Source organism: Sorex fumeus, unplaced genomic scaffold (assembly GCF_029834395.1).
Source record: "Sorex fumeus unplaced genomic scaffold, SorFum_2.1 ptg000003l, whole genome shotgun sequence".
Taxonomy (NCBI): domain Eukaryota; kingdom Metazoa; phylum Chordata; class Mammalia; order Eulipotyphla; family Soricidae; genus Sorex; species Sorex fumeus.
In genome coordinates this window covers 23,059,582-23,087,124 of record NW_026606060.1, presented here as the reverse complement: position 1 = coordinate 23,087,124, position 27,543 = coordinate 23,059,582, and the positions used below count along the sequence as shown (strand labels likewise).

The 27,543-nt window shown below is 38.0% G+C and overlaps 1 protein-coding gene across 4 annotated transcripts in view; it reads left to right on the top strand.

The window, feature by feature from the left end:
- The window catches only part of OSBPL8 (oxysterol binding protein like 8), a 197,219-nt gene that overhangs the window by 106,604 nt on the left and 63,072 nt on the right, over positions 1–27,543 (top strand). For 2 of the 4 annotated variants that reach the window (XM_056114713.1, XM_056114740.1), the window contains one exon: positions 225–353. In XM_056114713.1, coding sequence (XP_055970688.1) covers positions 225–353 — 129 coding nt within the window. Of the gene's footprint in view, positions 1–215; positions 354–27,543 lie in introns of all 4 variants that reach the window. The other 2 variants (XM_056114706.1, XM_056114730.1) reach the window with 1 other exon arrangement.

Here is a 27,543-nt window from a genome sequence, read left to right as displayed (position 1 = left end):
TTATTTTTATGTCTAATTTGTATAATTTATGCATTTGTTAATTTCCCTTGCTCTGACAAACTAAAACTAAATAATTACATATTAAAGTATTGCACTAGGAAAAAAGAATGTAAACATTGAGGTCATCTTCATCGAATTCTATTCCATGTTATTAAATACACCATTATGTAAATCTGTGACCTAAATGTTATTTTTCTCTCCCTTCTTTCCTTGAGCTGTGGTAGCAAGCAGTGACGAATCTCAACTTGTGACACCAGTAAAGATGAGTCAGCGCCAAGGGAAAGAAGCTTTTCCAACACCAACCAAAGATTTGTATCAGCCGTCTTTCAGCCCAGCAAGTCCTCATAGCCAGGGTAAGACGTTTTGATGGAAATGATTTTGTGTACACGACCCATCCTTACACACATACACACTTACACACACACACACACACACACACACACACACACACACACGCATGATTTTTTGAAGAAAATAACATCAAATCTACAGAAATTGTAGCCTCATGCATGCAGGGCATATGGTCTACACTGAGCTACAATGTCATTCTCTTTAATAATTTTTGGGCTACTGTTGGCAGTACTTGGAGGACCATGAAGTGTGGAGATCCAACCTGAGGCTCCCCTATCCTAAGCATTTGCTTTATTCTATCGTCTGTTTATTTCCCTGCCCCAACTTTTAAAACCGTTTCCTCATGTAGGCTTTTTTGGTTTTATTTTGGTCATCCAGAATACTCTTGAAACTCTTTAACAATAGAGTTTCAAGTGTACAATGTTAATGACTAAAAACCCATCACCAGTGTCAGTGTCCCACCTCCCAATTCTCCAGCTCTCCTCCTACTCCTTGTCTTGTCTCTCAAGGACTTGTTTTTATAGTTTTTATAGTTTGGGTAGCATAGTTTTGGTGCTCATGGTTTTTTTTTTAAACATAAAGTTCTTCAAAATAATTGATCACATTCTATATTTCACCAATATTTCGACACCAGTCCCACTATCATTACACCTTCCCACCAACAATTACATTTTCCTACCATCACTCATCTGCCCCACAGGCAGTTGCTAGATAATTTGTTCTGAGTTGCTTGTTATGAATAGTAAAAGATGTCTGTAAGGGTCTATCTCATAGTGATTCAGCAATAACAGCAGAAAAAGAATATGACATATAAAAGCGGCTACATGCTTCTGGGATCATAAAAATTTAAATAATTGGGGTCCCTGGCCATCCCTGCAGCAAGTTTCGCTCAGTTCCAAGATTCTTATGTGAGTCTCTGGATTATGGCCATTAATGCATTTCAATAGCTGCCTAAGGCAGTTCCTGGGTGTGACAGCCAAGACCCTGGTAGGGCCAGAGTTGGGAAGGGATAGCCTATCCTGACCCCTTGAGGCCTGGCACTTTGAATCCCTGATCCTGCATACCTGGGCTTTTCAATGGATTTACTCTCTTGGTGGAGGCCCAGGACAAGTCTTTGAAGGTCAGCTGTGAGGGTGGTGGCGATTGGTTTCTGGAGTTTTGGGGCTGCTGCGGGTTCATCTGGCGCAGGAGGAGAGAGAGGAGGCCTGCTCCTTTCTGAGGTGTCCTAGTGAAATTAGCATGGCATGTTGTCTGGAAATATCCCTGCTGTGAGCTGCTGCTTGGTTCTAAGATTCATATGTGAGTCCGATGCTCATGGTTTTGATGAGCACAGTTAACCTCACCTTGTGCCAGCAAAGTGTCCAAGACTCTCCTGGCCTTCAGTTACCTCCAGTCCACCTCATCGTCTCCTTACTTGGTATTCTGTAATCTGGGGCCAAGAGTTTGCCATCATTTGATAACTTCCATTCCCTTCTCTTGTTACTCTATATTCTATCCTTTTAATTAAGTGATTCTCAAATTCGGGGGTTTCAGGACCTCTTTACATTATAAAGAGTTACTGAAGACTCCAAAAAATTTTTAGTTGTTTAGATTGACATTGGGCTGGAGCGATAGCACAGCGGGTAGGGCGTTCGCCTTACAAGCGGCCAACATGGCCGACCCGAGTTCGATTCCTCCGCCCCTCTCGGAGAGCCCGGCAAGCTACCGAGAGTATTCATATGCCAGACACAGTAACAGCAAAGTCTCCAATGGAGACGTTACTGGGCCCGCTCGAGCAAAATCGACGATCAACGGGAGGGCCTTTACCTTACCTTACCTTAGATTGACATAATTTTTGCAAATTGAAAGAAATTTTAAAATACCTACTATTAATATAAAATAAATCTCTAACATTGATATGAATAAAACATTTTATGAAAAATAATTTTGTCCTCTTTCCACTCCCTAATAAATTGGATGAAAAGAGTGGCATTCTTTCTCTTCAAGTTCCCTTGAACTTAGTCTTACACATACTCTTGGTTGAATAATTCTTAACTATGGGGAGATACACACAAAAGTACCAAGGGCATTGTAGGTGTTTGTTTAGCATCATCTTTTGCTTTGATCCCTTACATTTCCTTTCTTCTACTTGTGAAAATCAGAAATGGCTCTAGATATTGCTTTTAAATATCCCTTGAGGGATGAAATTGCATGGTTGAGTACTGTTGTTTCATAGGTTTTGTATATCTTTTTAATGTCTATTTTTATAAAAATTCTTGAACTTTTATTTTTGTTTCTTAATCTGTTGTGATGATTTGATTTACATAATTGAATAAAATGCAGCCTGATAAACATGATTATGCAGTTGCGAACAGGGAAACAGGGATGCTACAATAATAGATTTTATACCCAGTTGCGAATATTTTGTTTTGACATTACCTCCAAACTTGACAAGTGTTAATCTCTTAAATGTTTATGCTTGCTACAGGATCTGAAGCTATATCATAAAGCATTGCATACTCTGTTAAATTAGAATCCATTGATCTGTTTTGAAATTTTAATAGTTCTTTATTCAGACATGATTTTAAAATATCTTGCATTTGTCATTTGGAAAATAGTTTCTCACTAAGTGACAAAAATCTACCAAGTGTTGACACATTTTAAAATATAATACAGAGATGTACTTTATGGTTCTCATTTTGTCAGACAGATTATAATCAGATGCTTTGGACATCAGCTTTGGTAGAAAGATTGTGTGTGTGTGTGTGTGTGTGTGTGCGCGCGCGTGTATGCGCATCTGTTACAATAACCAAGTTTTGGTATTGTTAATTATTCTTTAAGATTAGATTTTAGTTACTTTTTAAATGAGTTAACTGGTAAGTAATAAGATACATGATCATTTTTATTTTTAATATCAGGAAAATATTTAAGCAGTTAAGTATTAGATGGAACATTTCTTTATAGCATTGTTGGAACCAGAGAAACTTTTATCAGAAAGAATCAAAATAATTACTATGTTACAGGCCAGAGATATAGTTTAGGTTTTGCTCACAGCCAATCCTTCTTGGACCCCCAGCACAACATATCATTCCCCAGATACCACTGTAAGTGATCCCTGAACACAGAGCGAGAAGTCAATCTCAGCCCTGCTGGATGTGGCACAGAAACAACATTTATTAACAATGTCAACTTTGTTAATAATTATTAAATTATTTGTTAGTAATTAATTATTAAATGCGTTAACATTTATTAACAATGTCAACTTTGTTAATAATTATTAAATTATATGTTGGTAATTAATTATTAAATATGTTAACATTTATTATTTGTTGAACATATTTTTGGAAAGTTGGCATCTTATGCCACAATGCTTTTATTAAAGCCTGACAATGTATACATGGTATGCACTCTATATAAATAAGCTTCGCTAACATAAATTTTGAAAGAATATAGTTTACTTGGCTTTTCCTTTCTATGTCCTAGAATTTTAACTGATATGGTTTGTCTAATTCATGTTTTATTCTCATACAAGAATATCTAAAGGAATTCTTGAATCTTAAGATAAAGAAGAATTATTTAATAAATATTAAGATTATCATTGTCTGCATCCATCGATGTTTCATGCATAGATTTTGAAGGAGTAGTACAGTGAACATTAACATACCCACCTTGTATATTATAGAACTATCTCATATTTTTCATTTATTTAGCATTAGGACCGAAATTAATTTATATTTTTATTTTTGTCACACCAGCTAGTGCTCAAGACTTACTCCTGACTCTAAGCTCAGGAATCATTCCTGGTGGGGCTTATGGGACCATATGTGGTACTGGGGATTGAACCTAGGCTTGCACACATAAAAGGCAAACTCCCTACTCTGTGCTATCACTCTAGAACCAAGGATGGAATGTTTGGAATAGACTATCTGTGTTGGTATTGTACCCCAAATTACTTGAGTGCATCTCAAAAAATCAAAAGTATTTTATGTAATCTTAAAACCATACCGTGTGTCACATAATTAGTAATTGTGCTAAAATTGGTAAGTTTAATCAAATAAAAGTATTAATTGACTTAATTTATTGATTTTCTTAGTTAATTCAGCTAATATAATTAATAATTTTTACCTCCTTTAATAATGTGTTGTTTAATTTTATTTTCTCTTATGCCTTTGACTTTAAAAAGTTTTAATATTTTTAATTAGACACTGTGATTTACATTGTTATCCATAGTTGAGTTTTATTCATAGGATTTAGTTCCATCACCAGTCACACTACCAGTGTCAACATCCACTGGGTATGGCCAAAAAAAAAAAAAGGTTATACATACAGAGATCATAACAGGGACTAGTAAATTGTAACCACTTAAGATTTCTTATCTGTAGCAGTAATTGTTATTGCTTTATTTTATATTGTTTATGAAATTGTTAATTGATTTTATTATATGTATAAATATATATGTAATTTCAAACAAACCTGATACATAAAAACCATGATATGCAGTGCCAAAGTGCCAAGGGATTGAATTTAGGACCTTGTATATTCAAGACAAGTGCTCTACCACAGAATTATGTCCCTGGCCCTGTTGTTTTCAAATTTAAAAAAGTGACTATCTTTGGTTTGGAGTCTGCTATTTCAGCCTTTGCTATATGTCAACATCTTCTGCAAACACTGGCAAAATATTTTAGTATGGATGGTCTATTTACAATCTCTTATTTGCTTGTTTTGGCCCACACCTAGCTGTAGTTAGGGCTCACATCTGGCTCTGTGTTCAGGGATCACTCCTGGTGGTGTTCAGGGAGGAACCATATGTGATGCCAAGAAAAAACTCAGATTTGCCACATAAAAGGCAAGCACTTGGGGCTGGAGCGATAGCACAGCGGGTAGGGCATTTGCCTTGCACACAACCAACCAGGGTTCGATTCCCAACATCCCATATGGTCCCCTGAGCACCGCCAGGAGTAATTCCTGAGTGCAGAGCCAGGAGTAACCCCTGTGCATTGTCGGTGTGACCCAAAAAGCAAAAAAAAAAAAAAAAGAAAAGAAAAAAGGCACTCTATGCACTTTACTACTGCTCTGGCAACATCTTTTTTGGGGGGAGGGGGAGGGTCACACCCAGTGTTGCTCAAGGGGTTACTCCTGTTTCTGCACTCAGGAATTACTCTCGGCAGTTGCTTGGGGGACCATATTGGATGCTGGGAATCAGGACCTTATGGGATGCTGGGAATCAAACCCAGATGGGCCATGTGCAAGGCAAACGCCCTAACCACTGTACTATTCCTCCAGCACTTCTGGCAACATCTTTTTTTGTATAAGTGTTCCTAGGTACATTACAGGTAAATTGATACTTGTAGAGTGAATTATATAAAATCAGTTCTTTGTTAAAATTGGCTTTTTGTGGTGCAAAAAAAATCTTCCTCTGATTTTCCTGTTGAAATTCCATATCATAGTTTTCAGGTTTTATTTGAGTTCTGCTTGAAATAAAATATACCCACTAATTCTTGGTTAATGGGTATATCTTAAGCAAGATAAACTGGGAAACAAATGTCTAAAAAACCTCTTTGGTACGTCTACTGTGTCTCAAGTACTTTACATCATTATTTCAGCTCCTAAATGAATAGCATTAGAGTATCAAAAACGTATTGGTAGTAATAATGATAGCATTTATTAAAAGTTTCTTTTTTTAATTTTACATTCATTAGCTCATGAAATTTACAGAAGAACTTCATGGTGTATAAATAATATTCTTAGTTTCACAATGCCCTTGTTGTTTCTTCTATTTTCACAATGGAAAAAGAGCAGTTTAATAAGAGGAACTCCCTTGCCCCATTTCACTATTTTGTGTTCAACCTAGATGTGATTTTCAGAGCTTGTTTGAATATTGAATTAAAGTCTTTAAAGATCTGAAACAGTAAACCTACTAGAAGAAGACTGACAGATTTACATTGGTTTGGGCAGTGATTTGTCATCAAAAACAAAGTTATTTCTTTTTTAAAATTTTTTAATTAATGTAGATATATTTTATGAGGATCAAACTTTATAAACTTTAACTCTGTCACCTATGCCTTTTGATATAACCACATTATATGTACAGTGCTTCATATGAAGATTTTTTTAGCAGTAGAATCATATGACAAGTGTATGTTTTATTAAATTTATGAATATGTGATTTTGTGACCATGCCATCATCTCACTGTGGTATTAATTTGCATTTCCTGATGAAAAGGTGTTAAATACCTTTTAGTAAATTTTTTTGACCTCTAATTTATCTAACATGTTAGTTCAGTGTTTTTGCCACTTTAAAAATTAGCCTATTTATGGGGCTGGAGCATTAGCACAGTGGGTAGGGTGTTTGCCTTGCATGCCATAGACCTGGGTTCAATTCCCAGCATTCCATATGGTCCCCTGGGCACCGCCAGGGGTGATTTCTGAGTGCAGAGCCATGAGTGACCCCTGTGCATTGCCTGGTGTGACCCAAAAAGAAAAAAAAATTACCCTATTTAAAAATCCTTGTGTTTTTAGAGGTTTTTTTTTTTAATGTATTTCAATATAATCCTTCTCTAGATTTGCTTTTTCTTTCTTGGCATGCCTTTTCATTTTCTAAATTATTTCTTAAGAACAGATGTTTTTAATTTCAATGACAGTTTATCAGTTTCTTTCCCCTAAGACTCAGATTTTTTTCTTATTAAATAAGCTATCTTTTTTTAAATATTCTTAAGTTTGCAAAAGTAATTTTCTGTAATTTCTTCCAGAGGTATAAAAATGATAAGGTTCTAACCTCTTTCCATTTTTATTCTTATATTCCTAATTCATTATTTTTTCATAATATTACCAGTATTATTGTTTTACACTTGTGGTGCTGCCATACCACCCTCACCACCAGAGTACCAAGATCCTTCTTCCCTTATCCAAAGATCCCCTTTGTATCCCCATCCCCAGAACACTCAGAAAACAGTTCTGTTTACCATTTCTCAGGGTCCTTTCTATGGGAAATTATCTAATCCCCTGCTTTGTTTCTTTATATCCTACAAATGAGTTAGATCATCTGATGTGTTTGTCTTTTCCTTCCTAACTTCACTTACCATTGCTTCCTCCAGTTTCATCTAAGTTGCCACATGCTTCAAGATTCATTGTTTTGATAGCTGAATTAGATGCCAGGAAGAGAGAGAGAGAGAGAGAGAGAGAGAGAGTATCCCACAGTTTTCTTTATCCACTCATCTGTTGTTGAGAGAGAGTGTGTGTGTGTGTATCACAATTTTCTTTATCCACTCATCTGTTGTTGAGTATTTGGTTTGTTTCCAGATCTTTGCTATTATAAATTAAAATGCAGTGAACATAGGTTTGGATATGTCCTTTTGAATTAATGTTTTTGTGTTCTTGGGTACATGCCCGGGAGTAGAATTATAGAGACATATGGAAGATTTGTTAAAAAAAGTTTTGAGAAATATCCAAACCATTTTCCAAAAGGCAGAGACAAGCAGCAATCCTCCCAGCTAGAGAATGAAAGTTCCTTTTTTGACCACATCTCTGCAGCACTTTTTGTTGGACTTTTCGCTATAGGCTATTCTTACTGCTATGAGTGATATCTCATTATTATTTTGACTTGCATTTCCTTGATAATCAGTAATGATGAACATTTTTTTCATGCCTGCTCACCATCTTTTTTTTTTCCTGCTCACCATCTTTAAGGATTTTTCTTTTTTAAATTAATTTTTTGAGTAAGGGACTGATTGACTTATTCGTAGTTGAATTTCAGGCAGAGACTGTTCCAACACCACACTCACCCGTAGTGTCAGCTTTTTTCCACTAGTGTTCCCAGGTTCCTTCTCACCCCCTAGCCTGCCTCCTTGACTGGTACGTGCTTAAGTTTGGTTGTTTTAGTTTGGATCTTTTGCTTCCAGTATTGTTGGCTTTGTGGTTTAGAGTTAGAGATACGTCTCAGTTCCACACAACTGATGTGCCCGGGGTCCCAGACCTCTGCTCCTGTTACCTTGTGTATCTGTTTCTCTCCTCTCCCAGTATTTGATGGGGTATTGGTTTTTTTTGTTGATGTTGTTGAGCTCCGAAAATGCTTTATATAACTTCGGTGTTATCCCTTTGATGTGTGATGTACAAATATTTTCTACCATTAATGGGGTATCTTTTTATTTTAGTTCTCATTTCTTTCTCGGTGCAGGTTTTTAGATTGATGTAGTTCCATTTATTTCTGTTTTTGTTTGTTCTGCTAATGGGATCATATCATTGAAGACTTCTGAGGTCAGCATCTTGGAGAGATTGGGAGGAACAAGTTTTCCTCCAGGCATTTCATAGATATGGGTTTGATAATTAAGGTCTTTTGTGCATGATCACTGTTGTCAGCAGAATAATTTCCATGTTGGTGGGCTTTTGCTCTAGATACAGGCAGAACCACGCAACAAAGCATAACTTTGAAAGTTTTTTTTTTAAGTCAAAGGATTTACATATTCCCACAGGAGAAGTCCAGACCATTAGCTCTGAAGGCATGGAGACGCTCTCTTAGGTAGGGCCTCTGTTCCAGCCTTTGGCTGTGTCCAGCAGTGGCTGGGGTCTTCCAGTGACATAGCCAGCTGTCTAGTCCTGTGGGTTGAGCTCAGGGAGATAAAGAGAAGCAAAACTGTTTCCCATTCTGCACAGGAGGTGGCTGGAGAGGCAGCTAGTAATTTAAATGGACCTTTCACTTTTTCTAAGACTAAAGCAGTTAGGTGCACGGAGGCAAGAAGTGCCCTGAGTGGAGCTCTGCGTGGAAGGAATATCAGCACCTGTGACATCAGTAGTGTAGTAAATTGGGGCTGGAGCAGTAGCACAGCGGGTAGGGCGTTTGCCTTGCACGTGGCCAACCCGGGTTCGATTTCCAGCATCCCACATGGTCCCCTAAGCACCGCCAGGGGTAATTTCTGAGTGCAGAGCCAGGAGTAACCCCTGTGCATCGTCAGGTGTGACCCAAAAAGCAAAAAAAAAAAAAAAAAATAGTGTAGTAAACTGATAATAACACTAACAGTTTCCATCATGGGTCAGAACCTTATCTCTTTATACCCTTCCTCCAGGCCACACTCACCTCCTAATTTCTGTGAGGACTGTGTTCTCCTATACGGTTAATAATCTTTCTTAACAACCAGACCTTGATTATTTTGTGTTGAAGGGAGATTGTAATGGGATTATCATTCTTGTGGATATATGTGGACAGAGAATATGTCATCTTATAAGGTAGGAATTTGAAGAACATAAAATGAATAAAAAGAAAATTATAAATGGAAGTGTTGCCTTTTATCAGTTTGCTTGTAAATGAAAACTAAATGCTACTATTTCTTTGTTTTGCTTTGTTTTTTGTTCTTGGGGCAATGCCTGATGATGAACAGGGATTACTTCTGGCTCTGCACTCAGGAATCATTTCTGGTGGTGCTCAGGGAATCGTAGGGGATGCTGGGGGTCAAATCTGGGTCTGCTGAATGCAAGGCAAATATTCTATGCACTGTACTGTCACTCCAACACCTGTGTGCATTTCTGTCACTTCCTTCTCAGATTGTTGTTGCTTGATTGTTGATTTAGGGCAGTGGCTCCTCAGTCCAGCCGAGTCTGATACTCACCTGGGAGCTTTGCTTAGATACAGATTTCTACTTCAGCCTTTTAAAATCTCCAGGGGGAAGGTTGTGTACTTACTAAGCTCTCCAAGTATATCTGATGTAACAACATTTGGACCAGCAAGATGAAACTAGCAGTTAAGAATTTAACTGGAGGTTTTCAAAATCTTGTGGTCAAGGTTCTTAGTATATCTGATTTTATGCTGCAGTTTTGTTCTGTGTTTTCCTTGATCAAGAACCCAACTAGATGGCTTCCTTGCTTATTCCAGAGTGAGACCATACCTTTCTTTATCCTAATCTTCCCTACATTGTTTCTCCCTTTATCTAAATACTTCTCAATTCTAAGGTGCTATTTGTAGAAAATGACTTCCATTTAAGCATTAGATCACAAGTGCTTGCTTCTGTAAGATTCACTGTTGAGATTTCAAACACTTAATATACTGTATCTTAGAATTTTCAGCTAGTCAAAAGAGCTTTAGAGAGTCTAAAGGTGTACTGTTTTGAGACTCAAATACTCAAAGAAGCTACCAGGCTCTTAAATCTCCTGCTCCACAGTACCATGGTACTCAGCCCAAATTGGAGAATCATTCATCTCATAGAGATTTGTGGACATGTCATCTATCTAGTAAAATTAATTCCAGTAGATCTTAAAGGAACACACAATTTTTTAAGAAAGAAAGCACCACCAGCTTAGGAAAAAGATGGACATAGGTTAGTCCTGGTTGGAGCAACAGCACAGGGGGTAGGGCATTTGTCTTGCATGTGAGTTCGATTCCTCTTTCCCTCTCGGAGAGCCCGGCAAGCTACCGAGAGTATCCCACCTGCATGGAAGAGCCTAGAAAGCTCCCCCTGGCGTATTCAATAGTCCAAAAATGGTAACAAGAAGTCTCACAGTGGAGACATTACTGGTGCCCGCTTGAGCAAATCGATGAACAGGAGGACAGTGATATATCTATATATCTATATATATAGATATATCACTGTTCTCCCATTGTTCATCGATTTGCTCAAGCAGGCCCAGTAACATTTTTTTTTTCTTTTTGGGTCACACCTGGCAATGCATAGGAGTCACTCCTGCTTCATGCACTCAGGAATTACTCCTGGCGGTGCTCGGGGGACCATATGGGGTGCTGGAAATCGAACCTAGGTCGTCTGCATGCAAGGCAAACGCCCTGTGCTATTGCTCCAGCCCCAGGCCCAGTAACATTTTCAGACTGCATGCAAGGCAAACGCCCTGTGCTATTGCTCCAGCCCCAGGCCCAGTAACATTTTCAGACTTGTTGTTACTGTGTATATAACTTCCCTCTATGATTTGTTGCCTACTGTGTGAACCCCATCAAATAAGGTGTGGTAATTATGAAAAATGGGTAGCATGGCAGAGCTTGGCAAACTACCCGTGGCGTATTCGATATGCCAAAAACAATAACGATAACAGGTCTCATTCCCCTGACCCTGAAAGAGCCTCCAGTATGGCAGTGTTGGGAAAGACAAGTAAACTTAGAAGAATGTGTACCCCCAAATCCTCTTTTCAGAGAACAGAACTGCATTTTAATCAACATTTGCATAAAAGTTTGAAGTTTCCATGGCTTTGCTATGTATCTTTTCTGTGGTTCCTCCTGTACACAGTTTGAACTCAAGTGTGTTTTGGAGTTCTAGACCTGACTTATAGGACAGATTATCATGTTATCATGTAAAGTGATGGAAATTTTTTGGTTTAAGATGAACTGTATCTGAGGAATTATATGTAGGCAACTAATCCCAAAGAGTACCATATACACTCAGATTGGATTTAGATAACTAGTTCTAGGGTTGTTTGGTGTGTGTGTGTGTGTGTGTGTGTGTGTGTGTGTGTGTGTGTGTGTGTTTTGCTTTTTGGGTCATACTTGGCGATGCTCAGGGGTTATTCCTGGCTCATGCACTCAGGAATTACTCCTGGTAGTGCTCAAGGGACCATATGGGATGCTGGGAATCGAACCTGGGTCGGCCATGTGCAAGGCAAACGCCCTACCTGCTGTGCTATCACTCCAGCCCCTAATTCTAGGTTTTATAGCCAATGCTGTAATAGGTTACTGTTTCCATGGGGGGAAATATTTTTTTATGTGTAGACGGAATTTGAATTGTGTAGGTATGGTCTCTTTAATTTTAAATCTGATCAACAATATCTGTGTCCTTGGGATTAATCCTTCAGTAAATAAACTGATATCCTCCTCCATCTCCAACCTTATTGAATCTACCCGGCCCATGTGATTGCTCTGATACTCATAGAATGTCACTTTTGTGGTCATTCTAGGACTTTTGAGATCAGGCATCACAAAGAACTGTTGGCGATAACAGGTCTCATTCCCCTGACCCTGAAAGAGCCTCCAGTATGGCAGTGTTGGGAAAGACACAAAGTTCCTGCAAAAGGAACTGCTGTTACTTTTGCATTTTATAGGCCATCAACTTCTTTTTTTTTTTTTATATATTTTTTTTTCCCCCTTTATTTTATTTTATTTTTTTTAAAGTTGTAGATTTACAATTTTTTGTGCTTTGGTTTCAATTATACAATGATCAGATACCCATCCCTCCACCAGTGCCCATTTTCCACCACCATGGATAATATCCCTCCCACCCCCATCCCCCCATCCCCCCGTCTCTGTGGCAGGGCAATCCCCTGTGTTCTCTCTCTCCTTTTGGGTGTTGTGGTCTGCAAAAGAGGCATTGAGTGGCAAACATGTTCAGTCCATAGTCTACTTTCGACATGCATCTCCCCTCCTGGGAGGATCCTCCAAACATCCTTTATTTGGTGCTCCCTTCTCTATCTGAATAGCCCTTTCCTCTAGGATACCCGGCTAGGCCATCAACTTCTATGTTAAAAAAAATCTCATTATTCAGACTCTGTCACAGTGTATAAACACCCAAGTCGACAGCTTACAGTTCTAGGCTGTCCCAGGTGAGGAAGAAGACCTGCAAAACCACACTGGGTATTCCAGAGGACACTGTGTGGATCGGACATATGCCTTCCTTCCCCAACCTGTACAGAATTGTGGGCAAATAATTATAGCGTATTAAGCCACTGTGGGGTGGCTTATTGTACAATTAATTGTAGGCAGTTAGACATGATTTAGAATTGCATTTAAACATTTTAAAGAATACAGTGAAACTATGAAACTAATGTCTAGATAAGGTAAATGCAGAAGAGTGATAGTGGAGAACTGTGATAGTGGTTGGAATAAAAAAAAATCCACAGCAATATAGAAAAAAAATTGTGAAGGATTAGTGATTGAACAGTTGGTATATCAATGGAAAGAGAGAAGAGACCATTCATGAACTCTTGTTATTTTGCCTGAAAAACTGGTCTGTTCATTTATCAAGATAGGAAACTCTGGAGAAGATATTTTTGGGGCAGAAATACTGAAATTTCTATTTTGGACATAATGAATTTCAAGTGTATTTTTTGGGAGGGCCTACACCCAACTGTGTTTAGGAGCCACTCCTAGGGTTCTTGGAGGACCATATATATTTCTGAGATTGAATGAAATGGTCCTGTTCAAGGCAAGCACCTTAACCCCTGCCCTTTTCTCTCTGGCTATGAATTAGAAGTATTTTGTAATTAACCATGCAGAGTTGCTTAGAAGGAAATTAATTGGTTTTAAATGTTTGGGATTTAATAGACCTTCTGCAGTGGAATTTTAGATTTAGACTTCTAAATGTCAGTATAAACAAAATAACTGAAGCTGACTAAACGAAACATCTAGATTAGACAGAATTGGTTTATTTTTAAAAGTGAAACAGAATAGGATTAAAAAAATAAGGGGCTGGAGTGATAGCACCACAGGTAGGACGATTGCCTTGCACGACTGACCAGGTTTCAATTCCCAGCATCCCATATGGTCCCCCGAGCACTTCCAGAAGTAATTCTTGAGCGCAGAGCCAGGAGTAACCCCTGTGCATCGCAGGGTGTGATCAAAAAGGAAAAAAAAATCAGTGCTGGTATGTTTTGTGAAAATTTTATCTGTATCTCATATTTGTTTATATATATTCACACACATAAACTTAGTGTAAAAAAATACCTCTTTGTGGAGTTCTGTGAAGTTAGAGACAAGTTGTAGTTTTGAGAAAAGAAAAGATTGAAAAGGTTGACTGAAAAGATAGTATAGTGGATAGGGTGTTCGCCTAGCACAAAGAGACCTGGATTCGATTCCTAGTACTGCATATGGATCCATGAGCACAGATCCAGAAGTAAGCCCCCAAACACCACAGGGTATAATCCCAAATCAAAACAAACCAACAAATAAAGAACAAAAAAGATAAGAAAGGAAAAGACAAAAGAGAGTTGGAACTAATTTTAGGAAATGTCAACATTTAAGTATGATGGCAAAGGAGATTTCTAAAAGATGACACTGTTATTTCTCAGAAAAATGAAGCAGCATTTTATGAAGGAGTGAGAATGATCTGCAGATTTAGTGCAGCTCAAAAGTTAAGGTGTCAAAATAATTTTTTTTTAAAAATTGACCATTGACAAGGTTTCTTTGCTTACTTTTGTGAACTCAGTTTTGGAAACCATGTTCAAGGCACAGTGTTGAGGAGTGAGATAGTAAGACATTTAAAATAATAAACATTTAGAATGACTAAATCTTTTAGCAGTTGTGTCAATGGGTGGAAGCAAAGTATGATAATTACTTTGGTGGAAAAGGAGGCTTGTTAGGATAGAAAATATTTGAGCATTTTACATATAGGGAAAGTCAGTAGAGAGAAATGGAATGGGGGATGGGGGACTGATCTTTATTTGCTAGAAGTTTGTTCTCTAATTTGAATCCCATATGTAATATCATTCCTATGATTGCTATAGAGAGTCCTACAAGAGAGTAAGTGACCATGGGAGAAATAGGAAGAGAATGAGTAGGCAGGTTCTCAGAGAAGACAAAAGGGATGGGACTCAGTGTGAAGGTGGAGGGATCCGCCATCTTGGAAAGAACTCCATCACTTGTCTGGACTCAGAATCTGGGTAGAGTGGAAGGACTGCCAGCTGCTGGTTTGGCCTCAATTGAGGCTGTTGTCAGTTTGCTCCAGTGTGGGATTTTCTTTTGCATAGTAGGCTTTTGTAGGTGTGTAACCAAGGAAAAGGAGCAGACTGAATTAGTTGCTAGTGAGGGAGTCCCAGGTTCAGAGTGAATATGCTGAATTGCTCTGGTGGAGGGGAGTGGCTCTGTGGAAGTTTAGAGATTTTGTGTAGGTGGCCTTCAGGCCTGACATAAGAACCCTTGTACCAATAAAATAAGAGAGGATTGTTGTAAAAAGAGGAGAGTTGACTTTGTCTGTAGGCACCACAGGGTAAAAATTGTGTCTTATTCTTTTAAAAACTTTTCTCAAAGAGGCCGGAGAGGTGGTACAGTGGTTAGGATGTTTGCCTTGCATGCAGCTGACCCAGGTTCATCCCTGGCATCTCGCATGGCTAAAATCATTCCGATCCCACTAGGAGTGATTTCTGAGTGCAGAGCCAGGAGTAACCCCTGAGCATTACCAGGTGTGGTTCATATTAAACAAAATAAAACCAAAATACTGCCAGTTTCTAGCATAGAATCTGGAGCATAGTAGGTAATTTTGTGCTTAATGAGTGAGTATATAATTAACTATCGTGTATCTGTCTAATGCTTGTGAAGCATATAGTCTCATTTTTTAATGAAGAATAAATGAAATTTGGGAGACTGATCTTATTTGCTAGAAGTTTGTTCTCTAATTTGAATTCCATATGTAATATTGTTCCTATGATTGCTATAGAGAGTCCTACAAGAGAGTAAGGGATCATACAGCAAGGACAAATGGCACTTATTTTGCTTATAATTGTTGCATTCATAATAATGACTTCTATTTTTTGAGTACTTAGAGTTTTCCCTCTGTGCTAAAAGTTGTGTATTGTACAATATTAGATTTACTGCTGAGACTACCACACAAGATTATTCTCTTAGATGCTTAAAGTAACTGTGCTTACTTTCTATGTCTGTTTAACAAGTGAAAAATCTTGAGACATTAAGAAATATGTCCAAATTCACAAAACCAGTAAATGGTAGAGATGGCTTTGATCTTAGGACTATCAAAGGCGGTTGTATTTACAGGAGTGAATCATTCTGTGAGCTATTTTCTTATCATGGTTTATACACATTATGGTGTTAGAGTCTTGTTTTTGCCATTGCTTAGAATAGCAAATTCTCACTGCTCTAATTTCCTGGATTAATATCTTTATGTATGTATATTAATTCATGCCAAATTAATGCAGACCATAACTTTTTCTTTTGTATTGTGGCTTCCTTTCATAATATAAAATGTTTTTCTTTGGAGTGAAAGCAGCAGGCAAGGTGAAGGCCTTGCATGCAGCTGACCTAGGTACCATCCCCAGAACCACATACGGTCCCCTGAGCTTTGCTAGGAGTGATTCCAAAATGCAGAGACAGCAATAAGCCTTGAGATCACTGGATGTGGCTCCAAATCCAAAACCAAATAATAAATATTCTCTGTCTCTCTTCTTTTCTCTTCTCTCTCTCTCTCTCTCTCTCTCTCTCTCTCTCTTTCTCCAAACTGAAGATTCACAAATTCTTAATTTGTCAAAAGTGTTATTATAGTGATGAAATAGATCATTTCAGAAATTGTGCATAGCTAGATTTATTTTTCTATTTGAAGACTGGGTACCAGTTTACTTTAAATTTTTAAATTACAACCTTTTAATTTGGCTGGCATTTGTTTTCTGCTGACATTTTCCAATTTCATATATTCCAATTATTTATCAAGACAAATATTTAGATAAAATAAGCTTGTTGCCTCTGTTTTCTTCTCATTTTGAGTATGGATGATGCCAAAGGAGCCTGGAGACTAAATTATAGCTCATCTCATGAATAGATATTCTATTCCCTCAGGGTCACCTTGGAGATTGTTATCAAAGCACCACGTGTGGCTGTAATTTATCTCACAGTGTTACCCTTTTATCTTTGGTGGTAAATAGCTATGTTACACACTTTTGTACATCTTTCAGTTGTGCCTTGTTAGGGAAAAAGTAATCTTGCTTTATCTAAATGTAAGCGAATTCATTTCAAATTAATTTTTTTTTTGTATTTTTAATTTTGTTAACTTTTGGACCACACCCAATGTGTTAGAGATTATTCTTAGCAGTGCTCAGGGGACCATACAGTGCCAGGAATAGAACCAGGGTAGACCACATACAAGGCAAGCAACTTATTAACACCTTTACTATCTTTTCGGCCCTTCCAACTAATTTTAAATATTTAACATTTCTATAACTTTAAAAAGTAAATATCAGCCTGATAAGATTTGTAGAAATAATTTATATCATGCATGGTTAATCTAAAATTAAATTAAAATTTCTCTTCTTTGTATTTTGTTTTCTCTCATCTTTTAGAAAAATCTCTTAAATATGCAATGTCCCTTCACTTTGAATGCTCTGGCAGCTTTAGACATGGCATGATGGGTTTCTATCTACAACTTGATGGAAAACTTCAGAAATACAGGGAAACTGTTTTCTATATGTACCTGTTATTTTACATCTATGAAGCTCTTGTACTGCGTTCCCTAGGGTCACAGTGGCAGACACTGCTGGTATAATCTCAGGTGGCTAACACGATATACCTTCTTTAAAGAGATTCACAGACAAAAGGAGACTTAGAAGTCAGTTTTCTCAATGAACCGAAGCAATTCCTCCTTCCTTGGTAAGACATTTTAGGATCTCATTCTGATATAATTGAGAAAATACATAACAATGTGTTCTTGAATAATGTGCTATATTTCACACAGTTTTATCTGAAAGAGGGCTCAATTTATCCCTACTCCTCATTATCAAATTTTCTTGGTCTGAATGCTATGCTTTGATTTAACAACCATAAGTTGCTTTATGTAGAAATAATACGAATTGGGTACTATACTAATTTTCTTCTGAATTAAATACTATGCTAATTTTCAACACATTACATTTCTGAAATGATTTCTTTAAAATTTTTATTTATATTATTGTTTTAGGGGTCCTCAGACAGTGCTCAGGAAATTAGGTCAGGGGCCCTGCCAGGAATTCAGAGTCAACTGGGCCAGAGTTTGTATCAAGGGTCAAGGTTTGGTGCTGCTCTGGCCTGTGCATGATATTACAGTCGTCATGCTATTGGTGCTTAGGGCCTCCAGGCCTATACCCAGCTATCCTCGGGGAACCAGGTGCAGGGGGTAGAATGGGGGGTCGGCTCTGTGAAAGTAGTACCTTACCCCCTGTGCTTACTCTTTTCTTTCAAAGAGTAAGCACAGGGGGTAAGGTACTACTTTCTTTCAAAGGCCCAGTTTGCTGTTTTGAAATTCCCATATTTGTTTTATAGAACTGGGAAAGTACCACTGAAATAAGAGATAATATTTGGCAAATTAAAAAGTAAAAATTTTTTTCTTTAATCTCTTGTAAAATGTTGCCATGTCTGTGTTATTCAGTTGTTCCTGTGATCCGACAGGGAACATTGAAATAGCTGGAAGTATTTACTGAAAAGTGAGAATCAATAATTCAGCATTGTTAGATACTTTTTTTTTCTCTAAAAAGGAAACAATCTCTGTTATCCTCTCTAGGTCATATTTTTAAAGATGTAAAATGAGGAAGATGGACACTAATGGACACTTTTTATTAAAAAATATTTGTTCATATTTATTTTCTTGCTTAAAATAACATTTGTTGACTATCAGATATACACTGCACTTATTCCTTTACTCATATTCACTTGTAATGTCCTTTTGTTTCCAAAGTCTGAGAAACTGAAGTCTGTTTATAAGAGTAGTAAAAAAATTATGCCTGTAAAATTGACAGTTTCTTTTCAGTTTTTCTTTCGGTTTGGGGCTACACTTGGCGGTACTCAGGATTTACTTCAGGTAGTGCTCAGAGACCACTTGTGGTGCTAGGATCAAACCCAGGTTCATTTATGCAAGCCAAGTCCCCTACATGCTGTACTATCTTACCAACCTTTTTCAATTGAAGTTAAATGTGCTTAATTTCTGAAGGAAGTTGCTTTCTTATAAATATCTGAGTTTCCATTTTCCCTGGGTGGTTGGAACTTGATTTATGTATGAATTTTATTTAAGAATGAAATGGTGAATATTTAGCATGCCCATCTCTTTCCAGGTGGAGACTGAAGTTCATGACAGTTGGAGGGGAGCCCTCCCCTCCCAGGAGTAAAGGAACTCATCTGTCAATCTGACTTTTGTTTAGCTTCTTGTACTAGCTTTGTACTAGGAAGCAAGAACAAACAAATTCTATTCTACACACCCCTCTTCAAGAGCATAGTTTGTAATTGGGAAGTTAAGGGACATGAAGTAGGGAAAATTAAGGAAACATGAAAAGATATCATTGAACTTTCAGTTTCAAAAGCATTGCAACATAGATGTTCAGAGAAAGCCTTTTCAGTAAAAACTTCAAAATAAAGGATGCACTAAAGTTTTTATTTTTATTTATCTTATTTATATTTTATTATTTGAGAGCAAGTTGGGCTATACCCATCTGTGCTCAGGACTTACTCCTAGCTCTGTGCTCAGGGATCTCTCCTGGCAGTGCTCAGGGGACCATATGCAATACCAAGAATTGAGTTGGAATTAGTCCTGTGTCTTAGCCCTGAATTGTTTCTCCAGTCCACATCTTGTTTTTTAAATATGGATGAACTGTCAATAATGTAAAGGAATAAATAGGAAGGAAAGATTGATTGATCTAGAGAGGTAATGAACCCTGGAACTTGCATTTATTGCTGAGTTGTGTTTGCTCATTCCCAAACGTCTAATTAAAATTTGGGTTTTAGGGGCTGTAGTGATGTACAGTGGGTAGGGCATTTGTCTTACACATAGCCCACCCAGGTTTGATCCCCAACATCCCATATGATCCCCTAAGCCCTCCTGGTGAGGAGTGATCCTTGAACACAGAGCCAGGAGTAAGCCCTGAGCACTAACGAATGTGACCCAAAATAGAACAAAATAATAATAATTTGGTTTCAATAAGAAAAAAGAAAAAAGAACTTAGTTTTGTTTTTATGATTGAAACTTGGATTGGAGATCTCTCCTTGTGAAATTAGGAGTCCTGAATTATTAATAAAAACTGGAAAAGGTACACAACAGGGGAGGCTGGAGTTTTGTGTTTGCCTGTCTTGGTCTTCTTTCTAGGAGTGTGGGAAGAGAAGTGTTCTTAAAAAGTCCTAACCACAAACACATATTTATATGAGTTTGGGCCACAGTTCACACACACCCAGTTCAGTTAAAAAGGATCTTGAGTTATTTAGGTGTCTGGAAGAATTAACACATACCTTTAGAGGAGTGTGTGTTTGTGTGTGTGTGTTTGTGTGTGCATGTGTGTTGTATAACTTTATTTTGTGGGGAGGAAACATGCCCAATAGTGCTCAGGACTTATTCCTGACTCTGTGCTCAGGGACCACTCCTGGTGGCGCAGGAGACCATATGTGGTATCGGGAATCCAATTCAGATTGGTCTTCTGCAAAGCTTGTACCCTACCTGCTTGTCCAAAAAGAATTGATGAAAATAGCAATCCTATGATTAAAGAGGTCTTATAGTTGCAAACCAGAAAAACCAAAATATTGTTAAATTTTTATTTTATTTTACTTTTTATTTTTTAATTTTTTTTGCTTTTTGGGTCGTACCCGGCGATGCACAGGAGTTACTCCTGGTTCACGTACTCAGGAATTACTCTTGGAGGTGCCCGGGGGACCATATGGGATGCTGGGAATCGAACCTAGGTCGGCTGTGTGCAAGGCCTACCTTGCCCTACCCGCTGTACTATTGCTCCAGCTTCTAAATTTGTAGTGCTAATACTTGGTAAGAAGGCTAAAGAAAATGCATTAAACACTTAGCTTAATAGAATAAACACAAAGTAGATAGAAGAAATGAAATCATATAAAGAATAAAGGTAAAGGTAAAGGCCCTCCCGTTGATCGTCGATTTGCACGAGCGGGCCCAGTAATGTCTCCATTGGAGACTTTGTTGTTACTGTGTCTGGCATATCGAATACTCTCGGTAGCTTGCTGGGCTCTCCGAGAGGGGCGGAGGAATCGAACTCGGGTCGGCCATGTTGGCCGCTTGTAAGGCGAACGCCCTACCCGCTGTGCTATCGCTCCAGCCCATATAAAGAATAGACACAGTTAAAATTATTAGGAAAAACAGAGCAAAATTGGTTTCTAGGGGCTGGGGAGATACTTCATACGGCTGGAGCACATGTGAGGGGGTCCCAAGTTCAGTTCCCAGTACCACCCGTCCCACAGAGCACATGTGTACAGTCCCGGAGACCTTGAGAACTGCCAGGTGTCACTCTGCTGACCCCTGCTTAGTCTCCTGGTCAATCATCAGGCCATCCACTGGATTGGCTGAATATCACTAGGAGTGAGACCCAGACCACTGCTTCAGAGACCCTCCAAACATCCCCTCCACAAAATACTTCTAGTGTGTTGCATATAACCTTCAAAACTATTCTGTTGGTCTTACAATGATCTTTGTATAAGATTTACTTGTTTTTTAATCTATAGATACACCATGTAAAATAGAATTGGTAGATTGAAATCTTAACTCTAATATTCTTTTGTTTTTCGACCTTGCCTGGTGGTGTTCAGGGCTCACTTCTGATCCCTTTGTGCTCAAGGATCACTCCTGGTGTACAGGATAAGAAAGGGTGGTGGATAAGGATAGGACCATAGAGGATTCCAGGGATCGAACCTGGGTCCACCATGTGCAAGGCAAGTTCCTTACCTACTATAATATCTCTCCAACTCAGCCCTTTATTTTTTTCAAAGTGAAGCAATAGTGTTTTAATTGAAACTGACATAAAAAGATATGAAGAAAGGGAGTATTATTTAAGAGAGAATACACACTTCTCCAGACTGGAATAAGTAAGCAAAAGAAACAGACGAGCAAACTAGATATGAGTTCAAAGGAATGAGATTTGTGAACACGGACTGGAAGAACAAGCCTCAGACTATTTATTATTTATTTATTTATTTATTTGCCTGTTTTGGTCATACCCAGCAATGCTCAGGGCTTACTCCTGGCTCTGCACTCAGAAATTACTCCTGGTGGTGCTGGATGTGGGATGGTGGTGATTGAATCAGGACTGCTGCTTGCAAGGCAAACACCCCTACCCGTTGTACTATTGCCCCAACCCCTCAATCCATATTAAAAATTTTTTTTTGTAATTTTGTAAATGACTTGTGTCTTTATCAGGGCTACACTGGTGTTCAGGGTCCATGAAGGGAGATAGCCATGGTGTCAGGGATGAAACTCAGGATTTCTAACATGCATGGCACCTGCTCTTTTGTGCTATCTTTCTGTATCTCTCCCTACCACCCATGTTTTTTTTAAGAGCATTTAATTTTTTTTATTAATTTATTTTTTTTAATAGTGAGACATCATGAGGTACAGTTGCAGACTTACACATTTTTGTGCTTGGCTTTCAATTATACAATGATCAAACACCCATCCCTCCACCAGTGCGCATTTCCCACCACCATGGATCCCAGTATCCCTCCCACCCCCCAACCCCCATCCTACCCTGCCTCTGTGGCAGGGCATTTCCCTCTCTCTCCTTTTGAGTGCTGTGGTTTGCAAAAGAGGCATTGAGTGGCAATCATGTTTGGTTGATAGTCTACTTTCAGCATGCTTCTCCCATCCTGGGCGGATCCTCCCAACACCCTTTATTTGGTGTTCCCTTTTCTTTCTGAGCTCCCTTTTCCCCTAACATGTGTGGTTGTCTTCCGGGTCATTGAGGAAAATTCCTGGTACTAATCTCTGCCATTTTTGGGTGTTAGTTTCCTATTTTGTTACTTTATGTTCCCCAGATGAATGCAATCTTTCTATGTCTATGCCTTTCTTTCTGAGTCATTTCGCTTAACATGATACTTTCTGTGTAGTACCACTTGTATGTAAATTTCATGACTTCGTAAGAGCATTTAATTTTGCTAGAGATTTTATAGTAGTTGACTCTGATTCGCCTGGCTTAGAAAATGTGATTATACTCTCAGTCTTTAAGAGAGATTAAATCAGACTATGAGTGTAGTTTGGTTTGTAACCTGGATTTTAAATTTATATAAATTATATAGTGATTATAAGTAGAGTCTGAAATTTAACTGAAACTACAGATACTGTTTTAAATTAGATCTTTGGCTTTTAAAATCCGCAAGTCCAGAATTTGGTTGGTTGTGAATATTTGCCTTTAAATTTTATTTTTAAAAGCGTATATTTTCATTATTGGGGGAAAGAGTATTGTGTTTCTTATGAAGGCATTGTGTTTGTTTATGTGTATCTTTGAAATTATATGCAATTATGTTCTAGGTAGGCATGGCATCAGATAGCTAATTACTGAACACCCAGAATCCATGATAATATTCTATCCTACTAATGGTTCCACTGGTTCTGAGGTAGTACTTTCTTCATTTACCAAGTGTTTTCATGGATTATTTTAAATTTGCCAATTACATAAAAGTGTTTTACATAAAAAATTGGGGGTTAGAGAGAAGGTACAGGAGGTAAGGCTCTTGCTTTGCATGCCTCTGATAGCCTTAACCCTGATGCAGATCTCCAGTACTACCTACGGTTTCTGAACACTGCCAGCGGGCACTCCTGAGCAGAGCCAAGAATAGCTCCTGTATGCTGCCAGATGTGGCCCAAATATTCCCTGTCTCTCCCTACCCCTACCCGCACCCCGCCATTTTCATGGAACTTTTGTGAAGTTTCTATAAATCTGGGCATCAAATTGATTACACTACTGTTCAGATGAGGTGGCGAACTGGGGCTCTTACTTAAATTTTCAGATGACTAAACATTAATGATCAAACACTGATCTGGAAGTTCGGATTACTCCAGTGTATGCAGATTTAGAAGAGATCTTTGCTTGCATTTTAGCTATCTTTAGTCTGTTTCTCATTTTCCCATGTTGCTGCCTACTTGCCCCAGGCAGCTGTCCTCTTTGTGTGAGTTTTCTTTGTCTTTAGATGTTAGTTATTTATACATGTCTGAACCTTTTGTAGTTTATCTTGTAAGACTGAATAATGTGCTGGAGAGATTACCAGGGTTCAGGAGCCAGTCATTGCTGGGTGCAGCCCTGGAGGCTCCCAAGCAGGGATGCAGAGGACATACCTTGGCATCACAAGGCCCAAGTAACACCACATCCTTGACCCTGACTTTGAAACTGTACCCCAATTGCTCCAAGAATCGTGAAGAGGGACCCTGACTTTGAAACTCTACCCCAATTGCTCCAAGAATCGTCAAGAGGGACCCCCTGGTCCTATTGACTACCACTTGCTATCTCGCTCCTCCCCAGCAGGGAAAAAAAAAGGGAATATTAAGCACAGATTTAGTTGGGTAAGAGAATAAGAATACAGCCACTTTTTGATATCTATTAGTAAACATAGTTAATCTGTCTCTGGGTCATATTTTGGCTTTTAATCGATTTGAGAATTTTAATGAAAATCACTGGGAAAGATCACTAGTGAGTCCTAGGAAACAAAGGTTTTGTTATATTTTATGGCTTAGGTACCTGGAAGTACATGGGAAGAACATTGATTTTTGCTTTTTAATTCATATCCTGCCAGGGATAGGTAGAAGGTAGAATGTTTAAATAAAATATTTTTATTTGTAAAATTATGTGTGATGAGAATAAAAAGATGAGTGACTGGGTGAAAATATTTGTGAAAGACTCTGGATAGTATTATTATGATTCTTTTTAAATCTACAAAGAATTTTTAAGACCCAATAAGAAAACAGATAATCCAACTGAAAATGAGCTAAAGACCTTAACAAATACTTTGGAAAAAATAAATACAGATGGCAAATAAACATGTGAAAAAATTCTTCTATATTGTCAGGGGAAAGTAAATGAAAAGAACATTGAAATATACTCTATCTGTTAGCCTGGCTAAAATCTGAAACACTGATATACACAATTTCAGCAAGGACGTGAAGCACAGGATAGCTCAATTATGGCTATGGAGTAGCGCACTGGTACAGCCACTTTGGAAGACAGTTTGTCATTTTCCTATGAGATTTAACACATGCTTACTATACAGCAGAGTAGTTACATCCGTTGGTATTTACCCACAGAAGTTGAAAATTTGGTCCGTACAAAAAAATTACACAGCATGTTTATAACAGCCGTATTTGTAGTTGTCAAAACTTGGAAGCAACCAAGATCTAAGTGAATGCGTAAATAAACTGATATGTTTATATAATGGAAGATTGTTCAGAGCCCCCGAAAAAAAACCTATACAAGCTCAAGCCATGAGCTTTTTTTTTGAGCAGTAAAAATATTTACACTGATACTCTCTTGACAAATACATGTCATCTATAAATTTATCCAAATCTGTAGATTAATCAGTCATAACAAGTATATTACTTTAGGTGAGGTACGTTGGTGATGGGGGGGGGTGCAGATAGTACACACTAGTGCTCAAGGTATACAGGTGAAATCTCTGAGCTGCCTTTTACATTTTGCCATTAACCGGGGCTGAAACGATAGCACAGCGGGTAGGGCGTTTGCATTGCACGCAGCCAACCCGGGTTCGATTGAGCATCCCATATGGTCCCCTGAGTACCGCCAGGAGTAATTCCTGAGAGCAGAGTCAGGAGTAATCCCTGTGCATCGCCGGGTGTGACCCAAAAAGCAAATAAATAAATAAATTTTGCCATTAACCTAAGCACACTCTTAAATAGTCATAAAGGAAACAACATATTAGAAATATCCTCTGCTGGTGCAAATTTCAGGGCATTGGAGGAAGAAAGAAATTTCATGAATATAGTATTAAGACAAGTCAACATCAGAAAAAAATGGGAGCATCTTATCCTATCAATTTGTCCTAATTTAGGATGTCTTAGTGGTAGGGAACTTTTTAATGATGGAAGCTTTTTTATATAGAGTATCCTGATTATCTGTATCCCATGCATTGTATCCATACTTATTTGAATTAATTTACTGTCACTTGTTGTTAGAGTCTATACTAGTGTGACCATTCTCAGTTTTTTATTTTTGTTTTTGTTTTGTTTGGGGGCCCTGGCAGTTCCCAAGGTTCATTTCTGGCTTTGTGCTCTGGGATCATTCATAGCAGTGTTCAGGCGACCATATGGGGTGCCAGGGTTTGAACCTGAGTCAGCCGAGTACAAGGCAAACACCCTTACCTGCTAGTCTAGCCATTCTCAGTGGGGTCTTGTGAATGGAATTAGGCCTACATAAAATAAGTGAATATTTCCTTTAGTCTCTTCAGTATAATGTGGTGCATGGTTATAGCTTTCATACATCCTTGCATGGTAAAAGTGGTTATTCTGAACAATGGGTGTCTTAGCACATTCAATCTTAATTCTATTATAAGAATTTCTCATGTGAGAAAGATTAGAAAATACTTTATAAATATGTGTGGAAAATAAAATTTTGAGATCTTAGAATTTTTTAGAATTTTGCCCTAAAATGTAACTGATAGTTTAACAGGGTCTTAATTTATAAATTGGGCATAAAAATTTTCCTTCTAATCTTTTTTTAATTTTTAATTTTATAAAGTAGTTCACAGTATTTGATTATATTTAATATTCAAAAACCTATCCCACCACCATTACACCTTCTCACCATCATAATTTATTTATTTTCATCCCAAATCCCAATCCCTGCCCCCAAACAGAACCGACATAATATATTTCCCTCTAAGGTTAGTTGTCTCCTACTTTGAATCCCATCAAAGGTGGTGCAGTACTCTTGGACTATGGGTAGGGTGTGTTCTGTGAAGTGTCTGCGCGGTCCAAGCGTCATGTTATGCACCCTTCTGGAAGAGAAGGACATCTGATCTGGATGGTGGCGGATGATGAAATTATCTGGCACCAGCCAGGGGTGGCTATGGGCATGGCTGCTGAGTTGCCGGATGTTTGTACATAAATCTATGATCAGGAAATTTTGGTCTAGCTTTTAGGAGAGAACACATTAAATTAGTATCTTTATTCTGATTTAACCTGGATTCATTCTATAATTTACTATTTGATTTAATCATTGTACCAATTCCATAATGTAAGTAATATTACTAGTAGCTTATATATAGAGAGATATATACATATATATATATATATATATATATATATATATATATACAAACACACACATATTCGAAAATAGAAACCCTGAGAATGTAATTTCTCAAAAGTAAAATAGAACTGGGATTTGAAATCAAGCTGTTTGGTTCCAAATCCTGATTAACCATCATACTAGAATGTCTTTTGTGCTATTACAGTATTTATCCCTTGAAAGACACATACTACTGCATGAGTTATTTCTCTATTGTTTATCATTAACATTAATATTTTATGAATAAAGAACACACATGTACAGAGTTCTATTGTAGTTGTGGTAAATGTAGACTTCTTTTTTATTCTTATTGAACCATTAATTGATTTTGAGGCATGATTTTTTTTTTGGTGGGGGAAAGGGGACAGGGGCAGGGTTGGACCACCCAGCTGTGCTCAGTACTTACTCTTTACTTGCTCAAGGAATTAACTCCTTGCAGTGCCAGGTAAAGAACCAGGGCTGGCAGCACACAAGGCAAGTGACTTAACACTTGTGTTTCCAGTCCACTTAATTGATTTGACATGCCTTTGC